General features: G+C 41.9%; 1 protein-coding gene across 1 annotated transcript in view; it reads left to right on the plus strand.

Moving 5' to 3' along the window:
* The first annotated feature begins 12013 nt into the window (after positions 1–12013).
* Positions 12014–19856, plus strand: part of fam222aa (family with sequence similarity 222 member Aa) — a 272521-nt gene continuing 264678 nt past the window's right edge. The window contains exon 1 of the mRNA XM_069932732.1: positions 12014–12350. Within this exon, the coding sequence (XP_069788833.1) occupies positions 12235–12350 (116 nt within the window). The 5' untranslated portion in view covers positions 12014–12234. The remainder of the gene's footprint in view (positions 12351–19856) is intronic.

The following is a 19856-nucleotide window of genomic DNA, read 5'->3' on the forward strand; positions in this document are numbered from 1 at the left end:
TGACACACAGGACCATGATGCCAACCTCGAGAAATGTTTTCAGACTGCGATTCGGTGGAACTTAACCTAAAATTTCAACAAGTGTGTCTTCCGGACCATTCAGCTCGCAATTCTAGGTTGTGTGGTGGAGAACGGGGTGGTAATGCTAGGCCCTGACCGCATGCATCCCCTCATGGACTTGCTTCCCCCCCACCCCACACACCCAAAAGGCACTCAGACGCTGCCTGGGTTTCTTTTCATACTATGCCCAATAGGTTCCACACTCTGCCGACAAGGCATGGCTACTTATCAAGACCACCTCCTTCCCCCTGTCAACCGAAGCCAGAGCGGCCTTCGACCACATCAAATTGGACATTGCCGTTGCAACGCTGCACGCCATCGATGAGTCCATTCCATTCCAAGTAGAGAGCGATGCATCCGATTTTGCACTGGCGGCCACTTTGAACCAGGCCAGCCGGCGGTAGCCTTCTTCTCCAGGACCCTCCAGAGCCCTGAGAGCTGACACTCTTCTGTCGAGAAGGAGGCCCAGGCCATAGTCAAAGCAGTACATCGTTGGAGACACTACCTCACTGGCAGGCGCTTTACACTGCTGATTGACCAATGTGCGGTCTCCTTCATGTTTAGCAATACCCACTGAGGTAAGATCAAGAACGACAAGGTCGCTAGGTGGAGAATCGAACTCTCCACCTTCAATTATGACATACTGTACCGGCCTGGTAAGCTCAACAACCTGCCAGGTGTGCTCTCCAGAGGAACTTTCACCAACATACAACTGGACAGGCTGCAGAGACTCCATAAGGAGCTCTGTCATCCAGGGGTCACTAGGTTCGCGCACTTTGTTAAGGCTCGCAACCTGCCCTACATGGTTGGGAGATTCAGTCCATGACCCGAGCCTGCCCGGTGTGCGCTGGGTGCAACACCCACGTCATCAAAGCCACCTGACCCTTTGAACGTCTAAGTGTGGACTTCAAGGGGCCCTCTACCTTCGACCAACCATAACACCTACATTCTTACAGCGATCGACGAGTATTCTCGCTTCCCATTAACTGTGCCCTGCTCGGACATGACCGCCTCCTCAGTCATAGAGGCCCTGCACAGCATCTTCCCCATCTTTGGGTACCCCAGTTACATCCACAGTGACCGGGGGTCCTCGTTTATGTGCGCCGAGCTGTGGCAGTACCTCTGGAGCGTGGCATTGCTTTGAGCAGGACCACCAGCTATAGCCCACATGGTAATGGGTAGGTCGAAAGAGAGAATGCCACCATCTGGAAAGCGGTTACGCTTGCCCTCCGGTCCAAAGGCCTCCCCACCATTCGCTGGTAGGATATGCTCACTAGCGCCCTGCACTCCATCCGCTCCCTCCTATGCACCGCGACCAATGCCACCCCCCATGAAAGGATGTTCTCTTTCCCAAGGAAATCCGAATTGGGAATAACCACGCCGGCGTGGCTCATGGTTTCCGGGCCTATTCTCCTGAGACACCACGTCTGGTACTCAAAGAATGACCCTTTGGTTGACCGGGTGATGCTGCTCCATGCGAACCTGCATTATGCATACATTGAGTACCCGGATGGGCGGGAGGACACAGTCTCGGTAAGGGACCTAGCCCAAGCTGGATCAGACCCAGCAGTGCTCCCAACCCAACCTCCTCCAACTCCTTCTCCCCTAGGTCACGTGCTCGAACAGAGGGATCAGCACCACCCCACCAACTCAGGCCAGCCTGTCAACAATGCTGTTGGGGAATTGAGTGAAGCAGTGGCCGCACCCAACGAGCCCACCAGTGACACGACTCCAGTGAGCCCAATCACAGCACCACAGCGATTAAGCCAGACGATCAGGCTCCCCGACCATTCTAGCCCCTAACCTCCCACCAGTTTCTCTCCCCCTTTTTTTTTACAGCCCTCCATTCATCCCAGGGTCAGTTCTCAAAGAAGGGGTGAATGTGATAGTACGGATTCTATCACCAATGTGTATTTGTATATATTGTGGTATAGGATGGTTGTGATTGGCTGAGAGCGTAGCCATGCCTATTGGCAGATCTTAAAGGGTTGCTCCTAGCCAGACCCAGATCATTCTGGACTGGTTGACATACATGTGATACACTCCAGTTGTCTAGTTAATAAAAGCCTTGGTTTGGATCAGCAAGCCTTTTATTCTTTCGACGTGCACTATACTTACCACCCTGAGATTCTTTTTCCTGTGGACCAGGCAAAAATTCTATTTATTGGTAGTGTCAAGAAAAAGATACATAAAGCGAAAAATGTAAACAAAGAAAGAAATGTAAACAAACTGTGAAATACAGAAATAATAAATATTCAGTACTTATATATTCATTGCAAAGTAAGAGTTTGTTGGTTAGGTGTCTGATGGTTGAAGGGTGTATATAAGGGCCACTGGTCAAAGTCGTTTAGGCAGGTTACCACACTCTTCTTGGTTACTAGTACAATTGAGGCCTGTTTGAAACAGTAGGAACTATGTCCTGCCAGAGTGAGATTTTGAAGATATTTGTAAATACATTGGCCAGTTGGTCAGCACAGGTTTTCAGTACTCAGCTAGGTACTCTGTCCAGACCAGATGCTTTCCTTGGATTCACCTGAAGGCAGCCTGCAACATCATCTTCAGATACTGACAGTAGAGAATCATCAGGGAATAATTTAAATATATAGTAATTATCAATAAGAAGCTGCAATTAGGAAAAAAGAGCAATAAATATAAAAAGAAAAGAAAAAATAAAGTAGGTGGGTAGATACTTGGCAGAGTGGAAGGATGTGCTACTTAGAATATTGGCATCCCTTTCATTATGATCTCCATGAACATGGCCTCCGTGTTCCCAGATCAAAGAGAATTAAGGTGTCTTGGCAATCCCATGAATCGATGAAGATGTTGCAATATTTTTCAAGGAGATTTGGAGAATGTCCTCAAAGTGTTCCTTTTGCACTCAAAGATATCTCTTCCCTTCGCGAAACTTAGAGCGGAGTGCGCACTTTGGTAGGATCTGGAGTCAGGCATATACATGAGGTGGCCTGCCCACTGAAACCAGATGAAGCTGAGCATGATCAAAGAGGAATGTTAGCCTCAAAGTGTACACCAATATTAGTTTGTCTACTTCTTATCTATGCAGCAGCTACACACCATTGCTTCATTTTTCTGTCGAGACTGGCCTTCTTTTCAATTAAGTTCTAATGTTTAATGGATTTTTAGCAATAGGATAAGGCCATTTGTTAAATGAACAGTAGGTTTCTCCTGAATGCAAAAGCCTTTTCCTTCCTATCAAATAGAATTATCAAGAGTATCGGTTTACCGGACAGCATTTGTATTAACTCCCTTGTAGTGTTTTATTTTTATGTATTGCATTTCACTAAAATAAAGTGACATTGGATTAATCCTGAAAAGGAATCTAACTTAAGGGGTAAGCAGAGGGGTCAATCTTTATCCAATCAAATATGTTTTTGTATTCACTGTTCACCAAACTGAGAAAAATATTTTTTTTCCTTCCACTCAAATTCTTAACTCCTCCTTTCCTGAATGTACTGATTCATGCTTGAATGATATTTCTAGGTGCTGGATGTCTCTAGCATCTGATCCCCTGCTTCAGTTGCAGGCTTATACAGTAACTACTCAACAGCTACTTGATGCTAGTGGATATCACAGCCAAGCTCAATTCTGTTCGTGCCTGACATAACCTCAAATAAAGTGTACAGATGAGGACACAAGATAGTGATGGGAGTGGGAACTCTGGTTCAAAAAAACACAGAGCATTTATGGTCCTGTTGCTTATGGAGCTAAGATTAGCACAATTAGCACCACAGGGCTGTGTTCTTAGCCCCCTGCGCGACTCCCTTTACACCTATGACAGTGTAGCTCAGTACGACAATGATACCAGGGTGGTGGGTTGTATAAAGGAAGGGGATGAATCAGCATACAGGATGGAGATTGAAAACCTGGCTGAATGATGCACCAACAATGACCTTGCACTCAATGTCACCAAAACTAAGGAGCTGATTATTGACCAGAAAAGAAAAGGCAGAGGTATAAAATACAGTGATCACAGGGGGATTCAGAGGTGGAGAGGATGAGCAAATTTAAGTTCTTGGGAGTCACTATCTCAGAGGATCTTTCCTGGACCCAACACACCAATGGCATCATGAAGAAAGCAATTCAGTGCCTTTACTTCCTCAGGAGTTTGCGGAGGTTTGATATAACATCAGAAACCCCAGCAAATTTCTAGAGGTGTAGTGGAAAATGTGTTGACCAGCTGCATCATGGTCTGTTATGAGGACACCAATATGCCTCAGCGTAAAGCCCTCCAAAAGATAGTGGACACAGCCCAGGACATCACAGGCAAAACTCTCCCCATTATTGAGCACGTCTACAGGGGGGAACTGCTGTCGGAGAGTAGCAGCAATCATCAAAGACTAAGACCACCCAGCATATGCTCTGTTCTCGCTACTGCCATCAGGAAAGAGGTATAGGTGCCACAAGACTCGCACCACCAGGTTCAGGAACAGCTGCTACCCCTCCACCATCAGACTCCTCAACGACAAACCCAATCAGAGACTCTTACTTGCGCACTTTCTTGATTTTCTTTTTGTTCTCTCTGAATTGCACATAGTTTGTTTACAATTCTTTGTTTGTTTACGTTTTACTGGTAATTCTGCTACACCTGCATGAAAAAGGAATCTCAAGTTTGTATGTGATGTCATGTATGTACTCTGATAGTAAATCTGAAATCTGATGAATCAAACTGTGGATTTGGCATGGCTTGAAAAATTTAATTCTCTTTCTCCATTTTTCTTTCATTTGTTCAATATTTGTTCAGTACATTATTGGTAGATGTTCCATCCATTTTTCTCTGTTAAATTTCTTTACTTCCTTTGAATTTTCAATTGTCAAATTTATATTCTTCTTTCAGGCACAGTGAGTATCCTGCATCCAATGTCAGATCCGCCATTATTTTAGAAAGGGCATTGAAGAGTAACCAGATGTGGCAAATCTAATTTTTTTTTTGTTTCTCCTAATTTGGCTAAAATGTAAGGACAATAGTACTTAACACACAGCTCCACCTAGAAAGCAGAGACGAGGCTAAAACTGGGCCTTTCCAGAGTAGTCTCATGCCTTTGTTTTGCTGTCATTATCCATTGAGATAGACAATGAGATAGACAACAGACTCGCCAAGGCAAGTAGCGCCTTTGGAAGACTACACAAAAGAGTCTGGAAAAACAACCAACTGAAAAATCTCACAAAGATAAGCGTATACAGAGCCGTTGTCATACCCACACTCCTGTTCGGCTCCGAATCATGGGTCCTCTACCGGCACCACCTACGGCTCCTAGAACGCTTCCACCAGCGTTGTCTCCGCTCCATCCTCAACATCCATTGGAGCGCTCACACCCCTAACGTCGAGGTACTCGAGATGGCAGAGGTCGACAGCATCGAGTCCACGCTGCTGAAGATCCAGCTGCGCTGGATGGGTCACGTCTCCAGAATGGAGGACCATCGCCTTCCCAAGATCGTATTATATGGCGAGCTCTCCACTGGCCACCGTGACAGAGGTGCACCAAAGAAAAGGTACAAGGACTGCCTAAAGAAATCTCTTGGTGCCTGCCACATTGACCACCGCCAGTGGGCTGATAACGCCTCAAACCGTGCATCTTGGCGCCTCACAGTTTGGCGGGCAGCAGCCTCCTTTGAAGAAGACCGCAGAGCCCACCTCACTGACAAAAGGCAAAGGAGGAAAAACCCAACACCCAACCCCAACCAACCAATTTTCCCTTGCAACCGCTGCAATCGTGTCTGCCTGTCCCGCATCGGACTGGTCAGCCACAAACGAGCCTGCAGCTGACGTGGACTTTTTACCCCCTCCATAAATCTTCGTCCGCGAAGCCAAGCCAAAGAAGATTATCCATTGAGATGCCATTAATTTATACTTTAGAGCAATTCTTAGTCCTTGTAGTGCAAGTATTAATTGCATTATACTTTGATTCCATCTCTAAAATTTGGCTTCTTCCTACACTTGGAAACAAACAGAAATCACCTGCAGTACCACCTGAAAATGTCGAGCAAGTTGTTTAATCACAGATAAGTGAGGATGATGTTCCATGTTCTTTCACTTGGTGCATGTAATTATATTTCAATTCCTCTCTGAACTTAACTCACTAGTCAATGTTTTATTTCTAAATTTCTCTCTGTACCTCATGTAGCTGTTGCTAACCTATTTAAACCACTTTCCTAAAATAGTGTACAGAGGAAATTAAAACCTGAAACAAGCAGTGTCCTAAAAGGAACATGATATGTGTGCATTTTATCTAAGTTATAAATAGAAGTGGTGATGACATTCCCATGGCTCACATTTTGTCCAGATGTTAATCTGAATTTGCTACAAATACCAATTTTTGGCTCCTTGATGTGAACTGCTGCTATGTGGAGAGTCATACAGATCAGGAAAGTCTCAGGTTTGTGCGGTGTTTATTTATCTCTGTTGGGATAACCTTAGAGGTACTTCAGTTCCAGGTGACTGCAGATCACCTTGAAATGCAGCCGGATAAATAATATTGTATGCTGTCTGGTGCCTACACAGTCATCTCAGAGATGATATTATGCATCCACTTCATGCCAATGGCTGAATAAATTTATTGATCAATGGAAACTTGGCAATCCAATTACAAAAATGAGCATTGATCATTTTTGAGAACAAATAACTTATAGGTTTTGTCTGAAATTCCTTCATTGTGTATCAGCAGAATCATTATATTATTTAATATAAATAAACTATTTTTTTTTAAATTAAATAATACCTCCATTGTAAGAGCAAATATCATACAATCACCTCAAGCATTTGGCAACATCAACAAGTGTAATTTTCACCTGAGGGTGACATAGTTAGTGGATCCTTCTTCAATCCTTGTTTCAGAATCTCATTTTATTTTGTTCATCAGAGGTAAAGATTTTTTTTAATGTGGTTGCCAGTTGTATAATTAGCCTTGATCTTCTTGGTTCAGGCTGGAGGGATAAAAAGCAAGGAGTACTCTCCCTGATCCCTTGAATGTTTATGTGGATGCTAGGTATAGCAAGCTTAACTATGCTAACATGTGGTTAAAAGTAAATAGTTTTGAAATTTCCAAATGTTTCCCTCTTCTAACAAAATTAGAAACGGTTTTACTTCTCTGGTTCCTTTCTACTTTCTCCCATTGCCCAGAATCATTACAGTCAGGTATTGTTCACTTCACATGAGAGATAATTAACCAGGGACCAAACCTGGAACCTCTTCACAGGTTATTTGATTACTGAATCAGGGCATCCCACAAAATATTGCTCACCAGAAAGACTTTCCATTATTTCCCAGAAGAGTAGCAAGCAAATGCACTAAAGCATTTTGTTCATTGCCATATATGATTAATGAAAGTCAGCATGTAACTATGAGCATGTTACATTTTAAAAAAATTTTTTATTTGCAGATGTGACCAAATTATTAGATGTGAATAACCCAGTGTCTATTCAAGATATTCGCTTTCCAAAGGTATTTGACAAAGTACTTCACAATGCAGTGTTCGTGGAGACAAGGACTCCACTAAATTAGGTGAGTGCAGTGGATCAAAATTTGACTAGACAACAGGAAGCAAAGGGTAATTATAAATGGAAATACTTCCAGCTTGGTAGAAGAGAATTGTGCAGCTCTCTAGAGACAAGTACTTGGGATTTTGTTCTTCGCCAACAGTGTTAATGAATTTGATGAGGAAATGAGAATCTCATCTGCTAAATTTGCTGATAATGGATTTGTGTAAGATAGCAAACCATACAATGGAATCTGATATCAATCAAATGAACCAGACCAAACTCATAAACTTGAATAGTGATTGGCAGCTTTCCTTCTTATGTGGATGAATGCAATCTAAAGTGTCATCACTAGGACTAGTGGGCTTGCTAATTTTTCATCCCATGTCTATGTGAACTTGAAACATTGTTTTGTCTTCCAACTTGTCTATGTCTGGAAAGTGTGGTCTGAACAGAAATGAAACACTATTTGTTACAGTTAATATTAATTTTGGAATATATTTGAGATGTGCACTTGACCCATAACAAATTTGTACTTGTATAAACTAAATAGGAGTCCATACAAAAAATCTGTTCAATCCAAATTGCATTGACTTTTTTTGCCAAATCACTACACAATTGAATATAGGGCAAGAATGTATAAAAGAATTTGATTGGAGGAAAATTTAATTTTCCCATTGATTTTGGACCCGAGCAGGAAAGAATCTCAAGTTGGCTCAAGGAGCTGGACGAATGTTTCCTGTGCATGTTGGCTCATTGGATGATATTTTTAAAGCAAATTTTTTTTTCAGTATGTCCTAATGCAGGGGTTCCCAATCTTTTTGTTCCTCTGTACCCCTTGGGCATTTTTATAGGTTCCCATGTACCCCTAAAAATTAAGGATAATAAAACATGACATTGTGCAATCTGACTGCAGATTACAACACCATATATTGTAAAGTAGTGGTTATGCACTCAGACCCAAGGTACCCCCTGAAAAATGCAAATGTACCACTGGGGGTACATGTACCCCAGGTTGAGAACCCATGACCTAATGGTTAGCAAAAATTGCTATACAAAATGTTTCTCACTAATAGTTAACTGGAGTAAATACTTCACTTGGCTTTTAGAAGATAAAACGTCAAGATATACAAATATCAATCCATAATTTTTAGCGAGTTGTTTTTGAGATTAAGTGGGCAGATATTTCATACCTAAATTCCTATTTTCTCAGAGTCCATTGAACTTAATGACAAACACATTAAACTTCTGAAACAGGTATGCCACTTGGAGTTGTCGCGATAAAGGCTTCAATGATTCCTAGAAACGATTACATCCTCAACAACAGGTCAGTGATGAAAAAAGAGAAGGAGCATTCAGGAAGCCATTGAACACCTCCACTCCCTTTGCCTGGAGCAAGTAGAGACCAAATGTAAATGGAAAAAGAGGCATAGAACTTTCCATGCAACCTACACACCTGTCTTATTAAGCCCTTCCTGGCCTACATGTGATAGAAACCTGCCAATTACAGATAAGTTTATATCAGCCATTACCTGTGATGGAAACTGCCAATCACAGACATGCTTATATTAGAAGGCCTAGAACTGAGATAGAAGTAAGTCATCCTCCGATTTTAACAATCTCAAGTAATGGATTCCAGCAATTCAATAATAATTTTATATTTTTTCAAGGAATCTTTAAGAATGATTTTGAAGCATTTTCTCTATCCTCCTGGAAATCTTTCCCATGTCAGTGCTCAGAGAAGGTTGCCTTTTTTGTGAGTTTAATATGTTTTTCAATGTGTTCACTGGATTACGATCAAGCATGGAAATTTTGGTATTATTTCCTGCCACTGAACATGTCCACTCATGCTCATGCAATACTACGTTGCTAATTTAGTTAAAGTAAATTAACACTAAAGAGCAAAAGGAGGTAGATCTAGAACATTCCAGATTTGTACACTTGGGTTTACATTGAAGTCTGCCATTATTAACTGAGCTCGAATATATTGAAAAGGAATTTTCTGTATATTCTGTATATGTCAACATGAAATTGTAGTCTGCCAATCAACAGACAACGTGAGCTTGTTCTGTACATATATCCAATCTGGAGAGCAAGTTATAGAATTGGAGGCCATTCTATCTCACTCATCATGCTGCCTGCATTTTCCGAAGAGAAATTACACCGAGTCCCACTTCCCTGTCTGTGATCCCTCACTCAAATAATTTACTTGTGTTTCATTACCAGTCCAACAGCCTTTTAAAATGACCTACCCACCACCTTTTCAGGTATCACACTCCGGATCCTGTTATGGTTCCAAATAAAAATATTAACCCCTTGTGGAACTTTAATGATTTTAAATCTGTGGAGGTAAACGAAAAGTCTGCAGATGCTGAAAAACTGGAACGACACACAAAGTGCTGGAAGAACTCAGTGGGACAGGCAGCATCCACGGAAAGCTAAAGCTTTTGGACAATATGGGTGAGTTGACTATCGGTCCCGTATGTCTGCTCTATAACTCCATCATTCTATAATCTTTGTTCATTGGTCTTTATTATTATCATCATGGAAATTCTTTGAGCTCACTTTTTTAAATCTCTGCTCCACACAACCCCCCTATTTTTTTTCCAGCTTCTTACAACTGTTATAACATCTGCGTGAATCTTCCCTTAGCTTCATAGTTTCCTTTCAGTGTCATGTTCAGAATTGTCCACTGTCCTACAACTGGTTATTAAGTCATTTAAAAAAACTATTTCAATCACACATTAAATAGTGAAACCCAATCTAAATTGCACAATAAATTTCAACAATTGCAGGTCATCTTCTCACAAGGGCAGACAAAATGGCAAAAAGGTAATGCCTTGCCTTCCAATAACCTGGCATGATTTGCAGAAGTCATTGGACACTAGAAGTCACATGGGGGTGGGGGGAGGGGTGTGAGACACCGAAACAATCAAAGGCAGACCAGAGCTGCTATGTGTGGAAATAAACTTCTCCTTCACCAATTCTAAAAAAAATTCTGTCTTTTAAATTTTTAAAAATTGAGTTTACCATGTTAACTACATACGAGTTATTAACAAGGCGAAGCAATATGATCACATAATCAAATGCACAATAGGACAAATTTTAAATTTCATCCCTCATTGTTAAATGTGATTGTTAAAATGATTATTTGTGTGAAGGCATTGAGTTATAACTTTCCACTGTACTTTCTGCACTCATACCTCTATGAGTAATGCGACCTCTGATTTATTTTATCCACAAGTACTTGGCTGGGTGATTTTGATTCTGATTTTGTTTCATTTTCGAATTCTATCACAGCCATTGTCTAAAACTCATAACTTGTCTGCAGAATGGGCAATTAAAGTGTGCTTAATTGAACTGGTTTCTTTTTTTTTGCGAATAAATTTGGAGAATAGGGGTCATTAACGTGAAGAAAGTGCATGGAGATCATTGATTGCCCAAAAATTTCACTGGAAATCGCAATTGGATTTGCATGACCTTGATCCAGGAGTTTAAACAAAGCCGCTTTATCATCCTAATACATTTTGAATTAAATTCTGGATCAATGACGAGAGTTTCTTAGCAATTATCCAAGAAACAATGAGGAAAACAACCCTCGTCTGTCTGTTCAACAGGGGTTGAGCAAGAACCGGCCGCTGCCAGTACATATTACAAAGCGAGCTGGCACCAGCTGCTCCTTGACATCACTGTGCAACTGGTTTGGGTGAAGATCGGTTACATGTTGCCAGAATTTAGGGCGTGAGGGCGAAAGTGACACGTCAGATGCTGAAAAGAGTGTTTATTTATTCTTTTTTTCGAGCAGCTGATGGACCTGATGATAATAGGATGAAATTGGGTGCCTTCACGCACTATTCACACCGTCTGGACTGCATTATCTATTTTTTTTTCAGTAGCTCAAGTTAAAGGGAAGCTTGGCTTCAAGAGAGAACACAGTGGCGATCATTGCGGAGGGGTGGTGCTGTTGGATAAAAATAACTGGATTAGCGGGGGTGGGGTGGGGAGGGGGGACGATGGAGCCCAGGGAAGGGGCTCGCGGAAGATATCGTGTGATCGCGGCGTGTCAGATAATAAATAAAATAAATTGAGTGCGAGAGGGAGGTGAGCCAGGGGAAGGTTGGGTTAGCACGCGTCTGTGATGAGAGATCAGATCTCCAGTTCCAGCCGATTTGAGAGCGGATCGGATAAGAGGCTGACGGCCGGGATCGGAGCCGCGCAGGGTCTGCCTGCAGACGGCCAACCGGAGAGACGCGATCAGGGGGGGTCGGATGAAGCAGCGGCGCCCAGACCACAGCATCAGCACCTCCACCGAGGATCCTATTCATCTGGCCTCGTCTTTGACGCGAAAGCTACCTTCTCTTCCACTTGACAGGAATCACTCCCGTATCCAGAATGTTATCTGGCCCCGGCTCGAGATGATCGTTGAGATCCTCCGGCTTTGAAATATTTTGAAGGACCCCCCCCCCCCCCCCCCCCCCCGCTGGTCTGGTGCAAAATTAGGGAAGGATTACGTCTGGGGACGATGAAAGTCCAGCGTTGGTTTATTTTCGACTGGTGGTGATGTCGAGACTCCCGTTTTGATATGCGACCAGTGATCCCGAACAGAAGGATCGGCGCACTTATCACCGAGCAACTTTATGGTGGAAACTTTTCCTAAAGAGGATTTTTGGAGCAGATATTCCTATGGACCTGGAAACCATCAGAATGCTCCCAATAATCAGACTGGTTAAGGAGAACGAGTTGCTGTGGTGCAAGTTCCATTCTGTGGGCACCGAAATGATAGTGACAGGCAAAGGAAGGTACAGTAATAGACAGATTAGCCTTTTATTTCCATCTCATTTTGTAATTGTAATTCCACTCCACCTGGCGACACGGATTCCCGCGGGGATGCCATTCCGCTTCTGTGGCAATTCTCATTTTAAATTCCGACTAGAATTTAGCTGCAACAAATTTCTAGCATTTAAATCACAAATTGGTCTATAAATCTAAAATGATTTAAACTCTTATTTCTTGGGATCTTTAAGCGCAGTCTTTTAAAAGTCGATGTGAGTGGAATTCACGCCGTATTTCCACCCCCCTCCCCAAGGCTTATGAGTTTGAAATCACTTTGGTTTCCTCCCTCAACCGACCCCAGTGGGAATCTCAGGGAAGATGATTCGCCGAACGTGTGGGTCAAAGAAAATCTCAATTCACAAGGTTAGAATGGACTTTTTAACCCTTAGAAAAAGGAGCAGGAGCCAACCATCTGACCTCGAGTTTGTGCTGAGTTACAACAGGATCTCGATTTACTGGGGGAAATGGGACAAGGAATGGCAGATGGAAGTTCACTGGGACAATTACATTTAAGCAAACTGCCAGATGAAATAATAGAGGCAGGTAGGACTGGAGCATTCAAAGGAAATTTAGACAACTAAATGAATAGGAAAGCTTTACAGAGCAGTGGTTTTCAAACTTTTTCATTCCACTCACATATACCACCTGAAGGTAATCCCCGTGTTCTGTGATTAGTAAGGGATTACTTGAAGTGGTATGTGAAAAAAACCTAAATGCAAGCAAACAGAACTAGATTAATTAACGTGGACAAGATGGGCCAAAGAGTCTGTTTCTGTTCTGTAGAACTCTATGACTTCATGATGATATCACCAGCAATTAAGGAAAAAATAGGCAATATTTCTGCTTAAGTAATCGTTGAGTGAATTGGGTGTGGACATTGGAAGAAAGGAATGACAAACATTGTCCAACCAAAATGAGAAACCTGGAGAAGGTTTGGTTTGAACTGTTTCTCAGCAATGAGTCAATGGTTCTTTGAGGAAGAAATGGGGGAAAGAAAATTATATCACAAAATACACCAAGGCAATTATTGTTGAGCAATCCTGACTTGCTTGATAGCTGGGAGCTATCATAGAACGAGGATAGATGATAGTTTTGCTGTATTTTGGAAAGTACTTCAACTTGAGGTAGTCCTCAACTTACAACCGTAATTGGGACTGAAGGATTGGTCATAACTCGGATTGTTCGTAAGTCAGATTTGCAGGTCTTAATGAGGCATTAAAGCAATGTTTTAAAAAAAAATTCAACAAATGAACCTTTAATGAAGAATCTCAGCATATGTACAGTAGTTTTAAAATTTCATTTGTATGTGCGGGTGGACGTAACTCGCATGTGTCGTAAGTTGAGGACCACCTGTATGTATCTATGTAATATTTTTCTTAGAATTAGATGTCAGCACTGATCTTCAATTCCTAATGACAGATTAAAGAATGACACTGGCTAAACAGTAAGATGGCTGACTGTCTCTTAATAGGAAAACTGAGGGGTGAGTTCCAAATCAAAAATAGTTCAATAATATGACCAAGGAAAGGCAAACTTTTGTTAAAATGTGGCACACTATGTTGCTTGATGCCAAGTCCCGAAGTGAGTTCACCCATTCAAAGCAAGTGGGCAAATTCACATAATTCAGCTTCTCACTTCCATGTTGCTAAGGATGTCATGTTTAATTTTAATCCATGAATTTGGACTGAATGTTGAAAGCCTGTTCACACTGAGCACTTCAGAACTGAGATTAGCATTGGACTTGTAAAATGGTTATAAATCCATCCTTTCCAGCAATGGTTAATAGTGATGCTGTATTGTTGTTCCCCTCCCCTAACTCAACACATCATGATCACTGTAAATTACAATACCAAGGTTTCAGTCAGCAAATGTAACAGAGTTAGAAGTTGAACATGATGTTTCAGCTTTGTGTGACTCAGCGTACACTGTCTGATGTAATTATACTCAGTTATCACAGCAGATAAACTAGTTTATGCTATCACTACCATTATCCCACTTCATCTGTTTCCTAGCAGGAGCAAAGCAGTTCTTTAAAGACCATCTTGACCCACATGAGTACAATTGTGAAGCAAAGAGATCTTTTGGCAGATTGGCCTTCATAAATCAGAGAATCAAGGACAGGAGTTGGGATGTGTTGGTAAAGTTGTATAAGACATTGGTGAGGCCAAATTTGGGGTATTGTGTGCAGTTTTGGTCACCTAACTACAGGAAAGATATCGATTAGAAAGAGTGCAGTGAAAATGTAATAGAATACTGCCAAGACTTCAGGAACTGAGTTACAGGGAAAGGTTAAACAGATTAGGACTTTATTCCCTGGAGTGTAGAAGAATGAGGGGAGATTTGATAGAGGTATTTACAATTATGAGGGGGATAGACCGAGTAAATGTAGATTGGCTTTTTCAACTGAGGGTAGGTGAGATACAAACCAAAGGACATGAGGAGAATTTCTTCACACAGAGAGTGGTGGGAGTTGTGGAATGAGCTTCCAGCTGAAGTGATAAATGTGGGTTCAACTTTAACATTTAAGAAGAATTTGGACAGGTACATGAATGGGAGAGGTATGGAGGGCTATGGGCTGAGTGCAGGTCATTAGGACGAGGCAAAAAAATGATTTGGCGCAGACTAGGGGGGGCCCGAGGTGGCCTGTTTTTGTGCTGTTATTGTTCTAAGATAATCTGCACACCATGTGTTTATTGATTTTATTTGTAAATGCTGCACAGCTGCAGAAGAAAGACATTTCTGGAATCCAGTCATTCAAGTTTTAAAGGCCTTGACCATTAAATTAATCAATCATGGCATCTTTATATAAAAGCTTTTAAATTACAAGTTACCAGCACTATTTATCTGAGTAATTGCATTTGTCTTTAACTTGGCAAACACAAGAGTTTCTTTCCCCAATGATTATCCAAGGATAGTGGTTTTTTTTAAAATGCTGAATTACAGTTAAACTATCTTATGATATTTGTCCTGGTCAGCACTTTGAAGTTTTGACTAACTTGAGGGTGAAGAAGATGAGGAAATAAAAAAAATACTTAAAATGTGTCTGGAAAGTACATAGCATGCGATGGAGTCCAGAAAGAGTGAATTGCTTTTATGAGCTTGGGTGCAGGAAGTAGATGTGGGAGAGTGATTGCTCATGTAGATTTTGAGTCTTCAATTGCTAATATTTGTTTAATGTTACAATCAACCAATTTTAACATTTGAAAATGAATATCAGCTGGAATGCATCATATGATATAAAATCCCAAAATTTCCTTGGAGAACATTGCCTTTGATCTCTAGAAATGCAGTATCATTATCAACCCTTCAGCATTTATACCTGAAGACCTTTTGAGGTCATGTTTGTTTATCTCCTATTTAAGTAAGGAATGATGGTTTATAGTTCTATTACAAAACCCATGTAACCCCGGGTTTATAATCAAGACCATACTGCAATTGTCTGCCAATATTTTAAGGCTTTTGACTAGTTTTGATTTGTTTCAAGTTGGTATGAAAAGCAACAGAATATAGGGCATTTCAGAACTGCAAACTGTCAGTCAGCCTGTCAAATCTGTGTCAGTGTTTTAATTCACATGAGTAACCAAGCCTATTCTGTGTTCACTCTCCATTCCCCTCTTTTTAAAATTAATTTCAGTCACTTATTATCTCATTTGTGGTAGTGAATATCACAATCTAACTGTAAATTTTAAATTAAAATCTTAAATTTATTCCCTTGTCAGTCATGGAAACACCACCAGGGGTGAGAGCTGGTAATATCTTTTCACATCTAGGACACTGACGCAAATTGCTACGTCAGCTCAGTTGATGATAATTTTTAACTTGTGCCCTAAAGTTGGCTGTTTCACGAAAGTGGAATTCCTCTAACTACATAGGATGCAGGCAATACTAACTTCAGAGTTTCTTCCTAGCTATTTACCAAGCATGTAGCACAAGAAAAGTCCTAAAACTTTGTGTGAAGGCTGAGTATTGTGATTGAAGCTGTGTCCTCCATTTCATAGAGGTCTCAGACAGTATGCCTCTCGATGGATAGATGGATGTCACCAATGATAGATTAACTACCACCTAGCCCCCTAGGCTGTTTTAGTAAGGCCCCCCAGGGATGGTGTCATGGGGGGCATTCGCGGGCCATGCCCCAACTCACCTCCTTCCAACGCCCCCCACCCCCTCTCTCTTTCACACACACTAGGAGTTGCATGTGCCACAGCTTGTTGGCTGGTTTAATGGAAGTTTTTCAGGCTCTGTAAACTCAAGGACAAATTGTGGTGATAAATTTAATTTTGGAAGATAATAGGGAGGGCAGGGGTGAGGGGGAATGACTTTTAAGTGGTTATAGTTTCAATGCTTGTGTTTTAAATGGAAGATTCATCTATTTAAATTGAAGCTTATACATTCTCTCATCATAAGATGATTTTGTGTGGATGTGGGTCATGTCAGTTTCAATCTTTAAAGCTGTTCTATATTTTACCACTCTTTTGGGTTAGTATTATGATTTCGGTATTCATTCTAAATGTACACACCCCTCTCTCCTCCTCTCACCTTCACTCTTTCATTGATGCCATTGTCCTCCGTGGATGCTGCCCAAGCCACAAGGCCCCGCCAGCTTTTCCAAGACAGCTGGACTGCCCGTGTTCCCCCTCCCTGCCCGCCCATCAGCCACTCACCTTGATCCACGGCCCGTCAGCCACTCCACTCGGATGATGAGCCAAGAATCTCTGACCCTGGACAGCGCGCACCCAATCCCCTCCCGGCCTGCCAGTGGAAGTGCAAAGGATCCTCAATTCAAACCGTAGCGCGGGGAAGATCCTTCGGCCCACCATATTCGTACTGTCTGAAGACGATGTTCTGCACTGTATGGTCTTCCATCTCATTTCAAGAGTTTATCTAACTCAGTGGTTCTCAACATTTTTCACTCACATGCCACCTTAAATTATCCCTTACTAACCACAAAACACCTGTGACATCCTATGCTATAGAATAGATGCTCTTTGGTTAGTAAGGAATTATTTAAGGTGGTTTGTGAGTAGAAAAATAAGGTTGAGAACCACTGATCTAAATATATCTGGTATGGAGAAAGATCCTGCCTCCACCAGCTCGACCAGAAGCCAACAGTGGAGCACCTTCCAGCATAGTTCTCTTATCCACACTGCTTACACTGTCAACGGCCTGGGTGGCAATAGCCCAGTGTGGAGAGGGGTGCATGAAGAGGGGAGGGGTTGGACAGGGTAGTAGGGTGCCTTTTTGCTGGTAGTAGTTTGTAAATGCATGCATGATGAGCCGAGCTCTGCAGCAGGAAGCAGACACCGTAGACCTCAGGCTTAGACTTGCATGCGCTTTTCGCAAACAGTAGTGTGAGCATTGATTGAGCAACAAGAGGAGAAGAACGACTATACTGATGTGTATAATGTTGTACTTAATGTCAGTACGTAACATAACATGCATAATAATATATCATGAAGACAAGTTATATGAATCAATTATATCAGACCTTTTTATTACATCTGAATGAATCATTAAACCATAACACATAAAACAGGCATGATAGAACCATAGATAGAACCATTAAACCATAAAACAAAAACTACAACTAACAGCACGGAAAGGCCAGTTAGTTAAGTAATTAGTGGCACTCTTGTTGTGGGTGTGGCGCCGCTGGGCCTGGTCACTGGGTGATACTGAGAGGCCACCTCTCTGTGACTTCATTGAGGCGGCCTCTCAGTCAATCACAGTTGCGCCCACCAGAGTTCCACTAATTATTTAAGTGTCTGCCTCTGGCGCTCTCTGGGGTTAGGTGAGCAGCTTTTCAACTCCCCCCCCCCACCCCCCCCATCCAATCATCCTCGATTCTTCCACCTTCCCACTAAACTATTAGATTTTTAACATCCAATTCAGTCAGAGTTTGACTAATTGGATGCGAAAATCTTATAGTTTGGTGGGAAGGTGGAGGATCATCCATTCGCAATCATCGCACACAGAGAACACGTCGCATGTCGCAATTCCGCAAAAAACACAAATCTTCATTATGATACCGCAGGCTCCCAGAAAACACTGTGCACACATCACCCTGGCAACGGCGCGACCCCCAACTCTGGCCACGCCCACACTACTGCCTGCTTCTTTCACGCAGATGCAGTAAGTAGAGACCAGGCGGAAGGCATTTACCCTTGTGAGTAGGCCCTGAAGCCTAGGGGCTTAGGCCACCTTACTCTTCGGGCCCCTAAACTTCAGCCTACTCAGCCTAATGGTTAATGGATGTCAGGCTGTGATTTGCAGAGTAACTGGAGTACAGGGAGGTGGTGTTGGAGGAGGATGCTGATATTGATTTTCTCTTTTGCAGTTCTGCAATCACATTTGGCTCTTTCTTGAAAATGGTGGTAGTTATTATATCGCTAAGATTCCCTGGCACATTTCACTTCTCAAATGTGAGGAAGAGGCTGTGAACATGCTTGAAGTTTCTCTCTGTCATGTGTTACAGGGATAACATCTGCCCCCAAAGCCTTGTCATTTTTCAATTTCCACAGGATCTTTTGATCTTCCTATTAGTCTATGGGTGGCGGCAAGGTTGGATTGAATAGTTACCTGTGGCATGGAATCAAGAACATTCAAATCAAGGACAGAATCTTCAAGGACTTCTCCAATAGTCTGAGATGGGAACTTACTTTCTTGGTGTTCAACAGGGTGAGAGCATAGATGGTTCAGCCATAAATGGTCTTTTAAGGCCTGAAGAACCCATAGCTGCTGTGGTTATCAGCAGTGTGTTGCTGGACATCCTGTACTCTTTCCACACACCTTCTATTTGGATCAGGGGGGTTTTGTTGCCTTTCAGCCTTCTGGTAACTTCAGAGATGTTTCTTTTTCCTTTGAAACACATAGGAGTTACCAATCTCAAAACACCTTGTGCTTTTGGTTTATTGGTTCTTGGATCTCCTAGTAGGTTTTGTGAAAGCAGACTTGGTGTTTAATGAGAATGAAGTTAGGAGTCTTTTCAGAGGGATTAATTATTGTTGACTTCAGGACAATTATGTTGGATGTTCTAATGATTGGGGATAGAGGCTTTCTCAGTCTATCTTGCCACAGTACTGCACATTAGTTCCAACTCTACCGGAGTAGAGCTACTCTACATGTCCTTCACTCCACTTAGGGTTGCTGCTTTTCACATCTGCAGGGAGATTTTTTTTTCTTCTTCCAAATACTATTTTCAACTGAACAATAATATTGTCGGCTCAATTGAACATTATACATGGCATTTTAGAATCATTTTTCGAAGGCCAAAAATGGCTATATTCCATGTAAATAGATTATATCTCCATATTTTTTTAAACTTCTTTCCCCCTACATAGTGATGAATCTACATTAACTGTTGCATATCTGAGTATATTTGTTATTTCTCGGGATATATGAATTCAGATTTTGGGTTTTTTTAATTGTGCCTGTGTTAGCTCAGCAAACAAGAACCCTGATATTATTGTATTTCT

Source organism: Narcine bancroftii, chromosome 4, assembly GCF_036971445.1.
Source record: "Narcine bancroftii isolate sNarBan1 chromosome 4, sNarBan1.hap1, whole genome shotgun sequence".
NCBI lineage: Eukaryota > Metazoa > Chordata > Chondrichthyes > Torpediniformes > Narcinidae > Narcine > Narcine bancroftii.